The sequence below is a fragment of the Triturus cristatus genome, chromosome 1_2, assembly GCF_964204655.1.
Source record: "Triturus cristatus chromosome 1_2, aTriCri1.1, whole genome shotgun sequence".
Taxonomy (NCBI): Eukaryota; Metazoa; Chordata; class Amphibia; order Caudata; family Salamandridae; genus Triturus; species Triturus cristatus.
This window is the reverse complement of record NC_140580.1, coordinates 1,025,910,135-1,025,924,833: the sequence shown is the minus strand read 5'-3', so window position 1 is coordinate 1,025,924,833 and position 14,699 is coordinate 1,025,910,135. Positions and strand designations below refer to the sequence as shown.

The 14,699-nt window shown below is 47.3% G+C and overlaps 1 protein-coding gene across 2 annotated transcripts in view; it reads left to right on the top strand.

Moving 5' to 3' along the window:
• Positions 1 to 14,699, top strand: part of ASTN2 (astrotactin 2) — a 2,498,474-nt gene that overhangs the window by 1,744,582 nt on the left and 739,193 nt on the right. For both annotated transcript variants that reach the window (XM_085612137.1, XM_085612129.1), the window contains one exon: positions 8,505 to 8,693. In XM_085612137.1, the coding sequence (XP_085468263.1) occupies positions 8,505 to 8,693 (189 nt within the window). The remainder of the gene's footprint in view (positions 1 to 8,504; positions 8,694 to 14,699) is intronic.

Genomic DNA, 14,699 nt, shown 5'->3' with positions numbered 1-14,699 from the left:
GGGTGTGTCATTGCCAAAAGTAGAGCGGTGAAGTGGCGTAGCGAACTCCCCCCACCCTCCCCTCCCCCCATTACCAGCTTAAACGGGGTGTCACTGGGCCCCATGGGCTGGTGAACTTATCTCACTCACTTAACTCACCTTTTTAAAATATCCCGTTTTCGGATTTCTGTTTGTGTTACTTTTTGCCTTCCCCCCTGTTTTTAAAGCGCTCCTGGCCCCTACCTTGCACCGTAATTCAGGAATCACCACCGCTGTTTGGCGGGTCCGGGTTACCGGGAGGTTGTGGGTTTCTGTGGGTTTCAGCGCCATCTTGCTTTGGGAGGAAGCGCGAGCGCCATCTTTGAGCGTCCAGGTCACCTGGGACGCCGAGACGAAGCTATTTAATGCTCGCTGGTCTCGCGCAGCGGTAACGCGCAGCGGAGCGCCTTCCCTGCGCCTGAGTCGTGCCAGAGTCCTGCCCTTCTGCGCTCGTCCGCGTCTCTGAGGCGGACGAGGTCGGACTCTGGTCCTCGGCTCCTGTTGTCTGCCGGGTTAGAGGTTGACTACCCGCAGCTCTAGGATGATTACGTATAGCGCTGCTTCCTTGTTTGCTTTGCGCCCCCCTCGCTCGACCTGTCTGTCTCTTTTCCCCGGCGGTCGCCGTCTAGGCAAGGGTTGCCCCGTGTGTAACTGGCTCCCCACATTATCATCTACTCATGGTCCATCTACCCCTCCTCAGTACTGTCATTGCGCGTTGCTTAACACTAGGTCCCTTCCTCGTCATACCTCGGATATATGGGATCTTCTCGCGCACTCCAAGATCTCTTGCTTATTTCTAACTGAGACTTGGCTGGGAGTGGGCTCGGAACCCGACATTGCCTGTGCTGTCCCGCCTAACTATTCCATCTTACGGAGGGATAGAACTGAGGGAAGAGGCGGTGGGGCGGCTCTGATAGTGGACAAGGTCTTTGATTGCTCCTCCTTTGCGGTGGACAACATTGCCGGATGTGAAGCCTTAGGTTTTACACTCCATCTATCGGCGTCCCAGACATGTACCGGAATTCTCCTCTATAGACCCCCTGGACCCATCGGGTCCTTTTTCGAGGACCTACAGTCGGCCTTATCAGTACCTTGCATGCGTTCTGCGCACTGCTTGTTATTAGGCGACTTAAATTTGCACATGGACTGTCTAACCGATGCTGAAGCTACCAAACTCCGTGATATCACGGCGATGTTAGGGCTAGCCCCTTTTATCCACAGCCCCACTCACGTGAAAGGCCACACATTAGATGTGATCTTTTCCTCCAAGCCTATTGAGGTGGCCCCTCCACTCCCGGTCCTCTGGTCAGATCATTATCTGATAAACTTTGCCTTAGTGTTTGAATCTAAGCTTAGCCAAAGGGCTCTGAAGGAAGGGTCCCGGCAATCTAGAGCCTACCACCTAGTGACAGCAGATATGCTCTCCGATGCTCTCTGCCAATACCCGTGTCAACTGACAGGGCTTCTGGAAACCGACCTAATCCTGGTCCAGAACTGGATGCAGGCAAGATTCGAGGAGCTGGCCCCATTGAAGCCTGCTAGAACAGCACCTCATCTTAATTCCGCTCCTTGGTTCTCTTCCACTTTACGTACAATGCGACAAGATTGCAAAAAGTTGGAAAGGCGGTGGCGGCGCAAGTACGATCTTGTGGAGCTAACGAAATACCGCGACGCGATAAAGTCTTACTATAAACAGATTGCCGCAGCCAAAAAGAACTATCTTGAGCAGAGAATTGACAAAGCCGATAATACGAGCCGGGAACTCTTTAGGATTGTGAAGGAGTTTGTCAACCCTGTAGTAGGGACCCCGGTCCATTCACACACGGAAGAATGGATCAAACAGCTCGCCGACTTTTTTGTGACTAAAATCTTAAAGATTCAGGACACTTTTCCATCTGTGGATTCCCGAACGGCTGATGCTGTGTTAGGGGATAAGTCGACCTATTTAGCTCCCTCACAGGCTGAATCTGGGCCTTTACTATCTGTCTTTCCCCAGCTGTCCTGTGAGACATCGCTTGAGCTGTTATCCCGGCTGCAATCTGGCTCGCCTCTGGATGCCTGTCCGGCGAAATGCTTGGGCAAGGTGGCCTCAGCGTTGAACAGCTTGCTGAACCCCCTGCTTAATCTATCATTGAGTTCAGGGGTGGTTCCACGACAATGGAAACACGCACTCATTCTGCCGCTGATTAAGAAGCCTCTGCTCGACCCCCTGCAATGCGCTAACTATAGACCAATCTCCCTCCTCCCTGCTCTGGCGAAGGTGTTGGAGAAACATGTTCAGCATACTCTGACCACCTTTATTGAGAACAACAAACTGCTGCATGACTCCCAGTCCGGCTTTCGTGCGAATTACAGCACGGAGACGGCTCTGGTAGAGGTTACCGACGCCATCAGGGAGACGCTCGATCATGGGGGAAAGGCTATGCTAGTCATGTTGGACCTATCGGCGGCGTTCGACACCGTCCCACACGCAGGTCTCCTCTCAAGACTCAGGGAGATTGGTCTACGAGGGACGGTGCTGGACTGGTTTCAATCCTTTCTTGCCGACCACCGACAGGTGATCTGGGCTCCGCCGTTCTCGGCCGAAATGCTTTCGCTGGAGGTGGGGGTGCCTCAAGGTTCCATCCTGAGCCCCACCATCTTCAACATATACATGGCCCCTCTAGCAGAGGTAGCGGAGGCGTTTGGGGCCCGGGTCATCTCATACGCTGATGACACCCAGCTCTTGTTCACCTGCAGGAAGGGAGAGGCCTTTAACGGCGGCAGAATCAAGGACTGTCTGAGCGCAGTCTTTGCGTGGTTTCAGCGGCACAGCCTGAAATGCAACTCAGACAAATCTGAGCTGCTCTTTTTCGGCTGTGCCCCTGATCCGGGCTGGAAGACATGGTGGCCCCAGGACATGTTCCCCCCAGAGAAACCATCTTCTCAGGTAAAAAATCTCGGAGTGGTGTTTGACGATGATCTATCCTTTCGTCCACACATCCTGGGTTTAGCAGGGAAATGTTTCAGCATCCTCAAGATGCTTAGGAAATTTCTTCCTCTGCTCTCACTGCAGTATCGTAGGAATGTAGTCCAGGCGCTTGTGGGCTCCCGCCTGGACTATGCTAATGCACTCTTTGCAGGCCTACCTAAGTATCTGTTATCCAGACTGCAGATTGTCCAGAATTCGGCGGCCAGAGCCATCTATGTGCTGCCCAGGAGAGCTAGCGCCTCTGCGCTCCTGGCTAGGCTACACTGGCTGCCAATTTCGGGGAGAATCAGATTTAAGCTCCTCACTCTGGCATTTAAAGCCCTCCATGCGATTGGCCCTAACTATCTGAGGAAGCGTATTACTTTCTATGTGCCGCGGAGGTTGCTGAGGTCGGCGGACCTGGCTAAAATGGAGGTGCCTGTGGTCAAACGTGTTCGGATGGGAGGTCGTTCCTTCCAATACGTGACAGCCTGCTTGTGGAACGAGCTCCCACTTTCCCTTCGGAAAGCGAACAACCTCCTGGCTTTCAGGAAGGAGTTGAAGACTCTGCTCTTTACCAAGTAATCCGCTGTGACTGTAGTAGGTTTGCCTTTGGTTTCCTGTTTCTCTGGGCCTCTTTGCTAAAGCGCCGGGACACCCTTTTGGGGTAGCCGTGCGCTCAAAAAGTTCGGCTTAACATTAACATTAAAATATTCATTATTTATGGGCCTCGTGTCGGCATGTTTGCCAGAAAACTGTCATAAATAGCACCCTTATGAAATGTTATGTCAGATGGCAGTGTAATTCGGCTCACAGACACAGTGAAGAAAGCAACAAAAGAAATTATGAAAATAGGGAACCACCGATAGAGGGAAATGGAAGGTATAAGTGATAAAGCTAAAAACAAAATATAAAAGTAAAGAAGGAGAGATGAAAGATGAGGAGTTGCAAATGGGAAATAAAGAAAGCGAAAGGTGTCTAAAAGGAAGGAAACATGAAAGGGAAGAACGAAGGGAATGTGAAAGGTAGGATGAATAGGTGAAAGGAAGGCAGGGTGAATGAATTGATGGCAAGGTGAAAAGATGTACAAAATGCAAAGGTAAAATGATAAATGGAAGGGTTAAAAGACGAATATAGGAAAGGTGAAAGCATGGACTGAAGAGTGAAAGGATGGTTAAGGGGCAGTGTGAGTGAATGGAACAATGAACAGGTATGTGGAATGATGAGAAAGAAAGAGACACATGATTGAGAGGTAGAAAAATGGATAGATACTGAGATATAGGGATAGGTGCAAGAATGAAGGTATGTATGAAACAGTGAAAAGGTAGGGGGATTGAAGAAAGTTTAGATGGATGTATGAGTGGATGGAAAGATGAAAGGAAGAGCAGGTTGATGAATGATTAGATGGAAAGGTGAAAGGATGTATAGATAAGATGGTTGAAAGGAGGAGAAAATGTGAATGAAACTCTTCACTGGCTTTGCAGGCTCAGTGTGACTTGAGGTATGGCTCAAAGTACGGGGTTATTTTAATTTTCTGGCTACCCGCCTGGAGCGGTGTGTGGTGCTATCAAAAGACTAGGTCAGTGCCTCATGCAAACATGTCTATGTGGCCAGTGCTGAGGCGAGTTGTATCTATGATGATGACTGGGAGTGGCAGAGTGCATCCGTGCTACGCATAGAGCTGTATCTATTAAGCTGTCTGGAGGTGGCACAGTGCATCTGTGCTACTCGTAGAGCTGTATCTATGATGCTATCTGGGGATGGCAGTGTGCATCCATGCTACTCGTAGAGCTGTATCTGTGAGACTCTCTGGAGGTGGCAGAGTGCATCTGTGCTACTCGTAGAGCTGTACCTATGATGCTATGTGGGGATGGCAGTGTGCATCCATGCTACTCGTAGAGCTGTATCTGTGATGCTCTCTGGAGGTGGCAGAGTGCATCTGTGCTACTCGTAGAGCTGTATCTATGATGCTATCTGGGGATGGCAGTGTGCATCCATGCTACTCGTAGAGCTGTATCTGTGATGCTCTCTGGAGGTGGCAGAGTGCATCTGTGCTACTCGTAGAGCTGTATCTATGATGCTATCTGGGGAAGGCAGTGTGCATCCATGCTACTCGTAGAGCTGTGTCTATGATGCTATCTGGGGATGGCAGTGTACATCCATGTTACTCGTAGAGCTGTATCTGTGATGCTCTCTGGAGGTGGCAGAGTGCATCCATGCTACTCGTAGAGCTGTATCTGTGATGCTATCTGGGGATGGCAGTGTGCATCCGTGCTACTCGTAGAGCTGTATCTGTGATGCTCTCTGGAGGTGGCAGAGTGCATCTGTGCTACTCGTAGAGCTGTATCTATGATGCTATCTGGGGAAGGCAGTGTGCATCCATGCTACTCGTAGAGCTGTATCTGTGATGCTCTCTGGAGGTGGCAGAGTGCATCCGTGCTACTCGTGAAGCTGTATCTGTGATGCTATCTGGGGATAGCAGTGTGTATCCGTGCTACTCGTAGAGCTGTATCTCATGCTATCTGGGGGTGGCAGAGTGCATCTGTGCTACTCGTGCAGATGTATCTATGACGCTGCCTGGGGGTAGCAGAGTGCATCCCTGCTACTTATAGAGCTGTATCTATGATGCAATCTAGGGATGGCTGAGTGTATCCGTGCTAGCAGTAGAGGTGTCTCTTGTGCTACCTGTGGGGTAGCAGAGTGCATCCATGCTACTCGTACAGCTGTTTCTTGTGCTGCCTGTGGGGTGGCAGAGTTTGCCGTTGTTATACTTAGTCAGTCTAAGGTTCCACAAAGGGGAGCAGATTGTGTTTGTGCTGCGCTAGGAGCAGTCTAAGCTGCTGCTGAGGCGTGGCTCATATGTCAGTCCTGTGTAACGTGTGGTGATGCTGGTGGATGACACTGTGGACTGGTTACGTATAGACATTTATGTGCAGCTGCAATGGATGACAGAGAGCGTCAGCGGCATGTGTACAACTAACTGCTTATGGTGCTGCCAGTGGTCAACAGAGTGTGTTCGTGTTATATGTAGAGCTGTCCATGGTGCTGCCAAGGGGTGGCAATGGATGTCAGTCCAGTGCGACGTCTGCCAGTGGTACTACCTAGGGGTAATGAAGTGTCGCGTGCAAAGGTGTATTTGGTGCTGTCATGGGGTGGCTGAGTGTGTCACTACTATGCTGTGTGCACAGCTGGCTGTGGTGCTTCTCACTAGTGGTAGAGTATGTCACTGCTATGCTGTGGGAACTGCTGGCTATGCTGCTGCTCAGGGGTGGCCGAGTGTGTCCCTGCTGTGCCGTGTGTACAGCTGCTGGGTATGGTGCTGCTCAGTGAGGGCATAGTGTGTCTAAGAGTGTGTTTCTGCTGTGGGTATAGATGGCTATGATGCTGCTCCAGAGGTGAGCCAGAGTAGAGGCAAAGGTCTGACTCGACTCTGAAAGCCCGTGCAGGACCCAAGCCAGGATGACATGTGCCATGTAAATCATGCAGCAAATATCCCATACAAATATGATAAAGTGGCTTTAAAATGTTATAAAAAAAAGTATATTTCTTAGCATGCTGAAACGCTTTGCCTTATTATATTACCGTATATAACTGCACTGAGATGCATTTATTAAAAATGATAGGTTTTTTTACCATAAACTTATAAACATTCAGGGCTCACCACAAAATGATGGGAATGCTACCAGTGAATTATGAGGCGAGTCAGTTGTCATGGTTACCTTGTATGAGGTGTAGATTCTTATTAAACAAGGAGCAACATTATAGGCTACAAACGCGTATTCAAAGGCGGTCTCATTTGTGATAATGATGAATAAATAGGTTCAGTGAAATAAAACATTTGCCTAGGATCAAAAATGTGGGTCAAGTTGAAAACAAGGATTGATCCCAAGTTTTCTGGTTTGCTATTGTTCAGCTCAGCCACTAGATGGATGGCTCTTTTTCTATCTTTGTTTACATTGAAGTTCCCAAGCTATGTCTTTAATTATTTGCCCATGAGGTTTGATCATAGGTGGGAGGCAGAGACCACCTAGAAGCTCGGCTTTTTGTGGGCTGCAAGACAAAAGAGGACCTCAGGCTGAGCCAGAGCAAGGCACTTGGCTCGAGCCTGGCTCGAGCATGCAGTGGTTTGCCCACCTCTGAGCAAAGGTGTGCACATGCAGATAAGGAATATTGGCATGCATGATGTGATACTCGAGGGATGCTGCGGTCCAGAGCCGTGCTGCTTTGCTGGACATCATGTTTGAGTATTTCAGGTCCTTTGGACATACCGTCCGCCTGTCGATGAGGTACGTGGCAGTTCCCTCCATAGATACAACTTTAGTGCTGCTTGTTAGGGGGAGAGACCACACAGTGTGGCACTAAAGTTTTGCTCTTAAAGTATATAACTGAAACTGGATGATCGGGCAAGGGTTCTACTCATTATGAATATTTCAGTAGTTAGGAAATTGTTGGGTGTATTGAATTTATAGATCAAAGCATCATCATTTTCCTCTTGTGAGATAATTTGCCCGTTCTAGCATTCAGTGTATGTTAGTGTCTCACTTAAACACCGTGTTCTGTGCTTATTTTCAGTGTCAACCTATATGTTTCGCTCTTGTTGAAAACATTTCTGTGATGTGCCAAGGTAATTTTTTACCATGTATAGTACAGTGTTAGAGCAGGAGATGTCAGAAAGAAAGGATGCCAGTGGCGGTCCCTCCGCCGACAGCCCTTCGGTCCCACCGCTGTATTATAATGCCGGTGGTCGGACCCTTTTCTGCCAGGGGATGGACGGCTGCCTTCGCCAGGATCTGAGATCACAATACGGCAGCAGTCAGAATCGTGATCCCAAATGGAGGCTATGCTGAGGCAGGCACCACCATCTGGATTACGATGTCCCTTTCCGACAGCCTTTTCATGGCGGCCAGACCATCATGAAAAGGCTGTAGGAAAGGGACTTTAGTGGCCCCAAACAGGGGCCTTGTCCCTCGTGGGTCACTGCAAAATGGCCCTGGGACACATGTAGTGCCCCCACTCACATCTATGCTCCGTGTACCATTCACCATATGGTGCATGGCACACGGTGCATGGATATGCAGAAAGTGCTCTTTTACACTGCGGCTTGTGCTGCGGCTCTTTCCTGGGCCGCAGTACAAGCCACTGTGTTAAACAGCACTTTCCAACTGCCAGCACGGCAGTCGCATCAAAATGCAGCAGTCGGCCCACTGACTGCTTGTCAGGCAGTCTCCTCACCGCTGCGACAAAATAAGGCCTATAATCCATACAGTGATGAAGAGGAAGCTTCCCTGTACCTGGTAATACTTGCAGAAGTCACTGCATTACAACCCAGTTTTGTACAATTCGCATAGATCAGCTCATATATTTAGAGTCCACTCCAACCTCTGACCTTCAGGAACAGATGCCATAGTCTGTCAGTCTCCTCTGCAATGTTCTAGTTTATCACCCACTCTCAATCTCTCAATGCCTTCCTTACCATTGTCCATCAGATGTGTTTGGTGTCCATTGATTGATGATCTGTCTTTTTTGTGTTTCCTAGCTGTGTAGAAGAGTACAAGCTGGCCCCAGATGGCAAGTCCTGCCTCATGCTGTCTGATATCTGCGAGGGCCCCAAGTGCCTAAAGCCGGACTCCAAGCTCAACAATACCCTCTTTGGGGAAATGCTGCACGGCTACAACAACAGGACGCAGCAGGTCAACCAAGGACAAGTTTTCCAGATGTCCTTCAGGTAAGCTTTCCAAGGTCTGCCATCCTTCCCGTGCCACTGGATTTTGTGTGGTTTTTTGCTGGCTGTTTGGCATATAGTTGACTTAGGCTTGCATGTTTCCTCTTGCGGTGTAGCAGTGTCAATACCTAGTCTGGAGCCCAAGTTGAGAGAATCATGTAGGCCCACAAAGGTGAATAGTGAGAATAATGTGTTCTTTGTGTACCTCAAAGTAGGGAAGCGCACCATTTTCCCATTTAAGGGCATGACATTAAATGTGTGCTAGTGTTTTAGTACTGCAATTCTTGTCTGAAATATAACATTATTTTTGCCTTTGCACCTGAAGAAAGAAACTATGTAAATTGTATTGCATGCATAGAGAAAATTGAATGAATGATTTACTTTGAACGGAGAGCCACAGCTGTGATACCCCAGAGGGAGGAGACGGAGGCTGGGGCAGAAGGTGTAGGGGTACGACGGTGGGCTGTGAAAGGGATTTATTCAGTCACACAACTGACTTTAGTGAGGTGTGATGCCACAGACAATATACAGGAACTTCCAACCATTGCTCCTGCTCACAAAGGGGAAACAGCCTTTACACCGCGGCTCGAACCCCACTTAACTGCGTGGTCCGAACCACAAATGTGTCTACAATGCATTCCTTTGCCACGCAAGTCGTTACAATGACTCGCCTTAAGGAAAGCATTCTTGGATTGATGTTGGACCGTAAGTCCAACACTTTCCTTACTGTTGCACAGACTGGAGCTGGAAGTGTAAATTATACTATTCCAACTCCAGCGCTCTTCCTAAGCAAAGTCAGAATAATGACTTGCGTGGAAAAGGAATGCGTTTTAAAGACACAGTCATTGTTCAGACCATGTTATTGAGTCGCAATTAACTCCTGCGTGGTTTCGCCATACAACCCTCACAAAGAAATGCCTTCCTTGCTCTGACATCACTGCTGGTCCATGTGGGTTGCAGATGCCCCAGTGCTGTGCTTTGGCTAAGTTTGTACTATACAAATAAACACATGCATACATACCCAAGCAATTCAGGAAAGTGAAATATAACGAAAAATACCCATTTGCAAAATACTGTTATGCTATGTGTATTTCTTATGAGTGTCTCTTCCGTACGATTGGCTGCTTCAGATTGAGAACCCAGTGTCTGGGAGGCAGAGTGTGCTAAGCACAGTTTAGGCAGAGATCAAAGGGTTTCTCAGAGCATGATGAACTGAACGTGGCCCATCTCATATCTGGTTTACTATTGGTAGACAATGAGGGGTGTTTCATGTAGCGCTTCCTCAAAAGCAAGCGATGAGCAAAAGGAGTGTTCATATAGCATCTCGGGATGCGCCTTGCAGTACAAAGTACACACAAATTCTGGCCATGCAAATACAGAACGTAAGATTTAAAATGTATAGAACACAATAGTAACGCAGTCAAGTATGAATTTATGAAATTGTTTAATCTGAATAGTTTGCAAAAAGTACTTGACTCCATCTGAAACCTCATTGGTATCTCCATAATCAATATTCATGTCAATAACCGGAAGTGGAGGAGCACAGGTACAGTTCATTCCTGCTGGTCACTGTGGTCTGTTTAGCTCTTGTCTTCCAAAAAACAAAGCAAAGTCACTTATCCGTGTCCCTGTTGGCTTTTTCTCACTCACCTCTTGCTCCCCTCCAAAAACTTGCTAAGACGGAGAGTTATAGGTTTCTACCATTGTTCACCCATTCCGCATCTTAATGGATCACTTCATGGTAACTTACATCACCAGCTTCTTCCGGTTTAACCCGAGGCTGGGTCTAGCCCAAACTTCCTCCCCCCAGAGAGGAGAGGTGGAAATCGTCACCTCTCTTGCAGACTGAACCTTCCACTCTGATTGGCCCATACCCCCACTGCGGGTTGAACCACTGCATCCTCGTCCACGCTGTGCTGTGCTGAACTGTGCAGGCATGCATTGCTCCATCCTTGTTTCTGGTTAAGAGTTTTCATGCAGCCGTGTGTGCAGATACTTTTAGTGGAATGGGTGCCATGTCAGCAGTTCAGGGATGTGAGCCCCAATTATGGCTGTCTTTACTACCAAACTTGGGGCAGATGAATCCTTCTCCTTGCTTGACTTGGGGCACAAGATAGACTTGCTAAAACACTATTTTGTATCACGTGCCATTAGGTTTGCAGGAAAGGCCATGACTGTCCCTTGTGTTGGATGCGGAATGCAATGGGTGGCAAATGCGTCTTTCTGCTCGGGGGCTACCAGAGGACTCTTTAGGATTCTGCAACGTTCATGCTCCAGCGAAAAGTATTGCCCAAACGTGCAATTAGGAATTAGCATACTTTTAATAACAGATTTGAGTTACTGTAATCTTTAATTGGAATGGTGTTAGCAATGCCTGCTTCACAGTTGAGTTCACACTGGTGTGCAATCTTGGTTTTAACTGTAATGAAGGAACAGAAATGAAACATGCAAAAATAATTTGGTCTACAGAGTTGCTCTGGTTTTGCAATAGTTCTCTTCGAAGAAAAGATTAGTATAAAAAATTATATTATTTTCCAGACCTTTTTTCAGTGTAAGTGCATGTCCTGGCACCAGAGTCCTAATGCAATATTCAATCAAAACTGGATTTTAGCAGATATCAGTTTCCCGAGCCATAGATAAATGTTAGCATCATCTGCTCACATTGGCACTGCCCATGCCATCCCCCGGTCCAGATGCCAAAGAACTGCCAAAGGAAACTGCAAACATCTATGCTCTCTGTGAGGTTTCCTGGCTTGAAGACACTGAGTGATGTCCAAAGAGTGGTCAGTGCCAGAAAGTCTTGGTCCAAAAATATCTGTTTGCACATCCCTTGCAACTTTCCAAAACCCAGGCCGCCTGTCAGATAAAAGTCGTGGCAAGTCATAGAGTTCTGGCAGTCAGTGGAGCCCAGTGCTAAAGAACAAGCAAAATCTATTCTTTCACATCCGCAATGAAATATGGGCCACAACAGAAACTAGGTAGGAGATGTGACCTTCAGCTACAGCTGCCGACTCTGAAATTGGAGAACTAGGTATGAATTCCAAACTCAGCTCAACATCCTGTGATTCTGGGCAAATCAGTTAAAGTCCTATGCCTAAAAATGTGTACCATCTGGTTCTCTTGTGAAGCCCTCGGGCCAAGTTCACGTTGTATAAAACTACTACAAAAAACTGATGCGCCTGCCTGGAGCGCTCTATAGTGTGCTCCTAGAAGACTTTAAAGCACTCGTTTCAGAAACGCGGACACAAAATGCCCCTTAGAAGAATGACACACACCTCTCAGAAACAATGACAAGTGCCTCCTCAGGACGCCTTGAGTACCAGTCCTTCTTGGGGCTTCAGCCCAGGAGTACACAGCAACAGCTCTATGGATTGCCACAGAACTGCACAAGATCACACATTGGTTCTTCATTGCCAGAAGGGAATTTTTCCCTTAGGTTGGACCTTGCTCTTCATTAACTTGAAGGCTACAGAAAGTTAAATGTGCCAATGATAGATGTAGGTACAGTGGCCTTGAAATGTATCGACTATAGGGACAAGAAAAGCCTACACAGTTAAGGTCAGGCACAGAAGGATCCTTAATAACCATGGCTAAAATCCCATAAAAAGTGAAGTTGGCTAATTCTGTAGCACACGGAGAAAACCCTTAAAAGCCTAACAAAACAAATTATTAGTGTACGCAGACATACTTAGGCAGGCTGTGGAGTTTGCAGAAAGGGTTTAGCAAGACTGGGTTCTGCACTTTTCAAAATATGTCTTAAACTCGCACAAAGGACCAGAAGGCCGTGTTTTCTAGTTGAGGGTGGACTCTTCCAACTGGCTACCAATTTTGCAGTTCAGGCTCTTTTCCATCTAACTTCTACTTCTGCTCACTTACCACGCTCATGTGGTGCTGTGCTCAGTTGTGGACAAACTTCAGATAGGTAATCGTGGTCATGCATGGTTTTATTTATTGATGTTTTTGTTAATGTTACTGCAGAATTATCTATCCCTGCACTATCCTTCTTAATCCAAATGACAGACTAACATATCCACCGCTCAAATTACTAAATATTTCACTATACTAATTCAGCACTAATCTTCCATGGGTTCCTGAGTAGCGTGCTACTCACCGAAAAAGCGCTTTGACGCCTCATCAGTTCTAGTAAGCGCTATTTAATGCAATTACAATACAATTCAATTGCATGCACTCATTTTCAAACGTAAAGACTATTCAGGAGAGACATCACTATAACGTTATTGTGCGACTGCCATGTGCTCATGTAGGCCATGTTTCTGAGATCTGCACTATATATATATTGTACAAGGCATAACAAACAGCCAGGGGAATCTATGTGAATTGCAACTAAGGGAATGTTGTGAACAGAGTGATTTTCAGATGTAATCATGAGAATAGTAAAAGATTTGGCCCTGCCCTAACAGAGCAGCAAAGGTGAAAGTTTCTCTATGCCAGGAAATATTGAAAAAGATTGTTGCTTCTTGCACCTTGAAGTAGTTAAATTGTTGGCTTCTACCAGGCTGGTACCAGGGTATGCAAAGGGGAATAATTTTCTTCTGTTTTATGAATCAGTAAATTTATATGTGGAAGTGTGCCAGTGCAGGCATAACCGATCTGCGCATGCGCAAGGTACACTGTTTTGTTTGTCCATTTGTGCTCATAAACTAAACTTTGTGACTCAGCTCTTTAGCATTTACTTTGCACCACTTGAGGGTCATTCATAAATGACACTGGGGCCGGATGACACAGCATGCCTTATTCTCAGAGGTAAGGATAGAAAGAGCACAAAAGGCCCATCGAGAGAAATTAATTAAATGTGCACTTGAAGGACACACATTACAATACTTTCAATAGGTCAGACATTGGCATTTCCATCTCACTGCTTGGGAGATCTGTCATAACAAACTTATGTCGTGGGGAGAGAATGACAGGTTAAAAGAGACAAATACGAATTTATTCATAAAAGCAATTGGCAGTTGCAGTGGCACATTGCAGTCTGAATCCCTTCTGAATTGCCTGACGACTACAGACTCGGGCATTCCGACCTCGAAGGGACCATACAATTATTTCAGACGTGCATTTTTTCCCCTGTTTGGCGAAGTTGCGAAGTCCGTGGGCTCACAATTCCATTTATTTTTTTGTTTTGTTTTTTAAATTGCCATATTTGCTTAATGTGAAGTTGTGAAGTCTAATGGCTCGACATTTCATGCGTTTGTTTTAAAATGGAATTTACCAATTTGATGAAGATTTTTTTTTTTTTTAATAAAACTGAAAAATGGGCCTTATTTAGCAGCAGAAACTGTGCTGCCGCAGCACAAGGTGCATGACTGAGCGTTTGACCAACAGCACTTGTTATAACGCAGACGAGTTGTCTCAGGGCCAGCTTTGGCGCTGATGGTGCCCGGTAAGACAGTTAGTTTTGGTGCCCCCCCCATGACTACTACTGGGCAACAGTGCCCTTTATCTCGCCACAGCCCCTCTCTCACATGCATTTCATTTGTTTTAGAGCACTGGTAAACACTAATAAGAATGTATATCTACCCAAACTACCCTTTTTTAGGTACTACCCCCCGGAGCTCAGCACCCCTCTACCTAGGTCAACGGCCGGTGCGGCCGCACCAGTCGCACTGCCCTAAAGCCGGCCCTGGGTTGTCTGTCACATTTGTGTCGGAGGAAACCATCAGGGCAGGACTGGCCGTAGCGGGCACCGGCAATCCTCTAGTGGGCCGCACGGGTGAGGGCCGGTTTTGGACCCCTGGGGGCAGTCTTTGTTACAGGGCCGTTTTTGCAGCAATAACAAAAGTGGCCAAAAACCGGCCCTGGCAAAGAGCTTGACGGCACCCCCAACCCCCCAACTTATTGCAGTCCAGGCTCCTCTCAGATGAGGATAAGGCCTTACAGCCTGATATCCTGTTTATTGGGGCAGACAATCTGGCTCCAGGGAGTGGGTGCATTAACATATGCAGAGTTCTGGCAAATTCAGAGAACATCCTACTTCTTCAGGAAATGCAC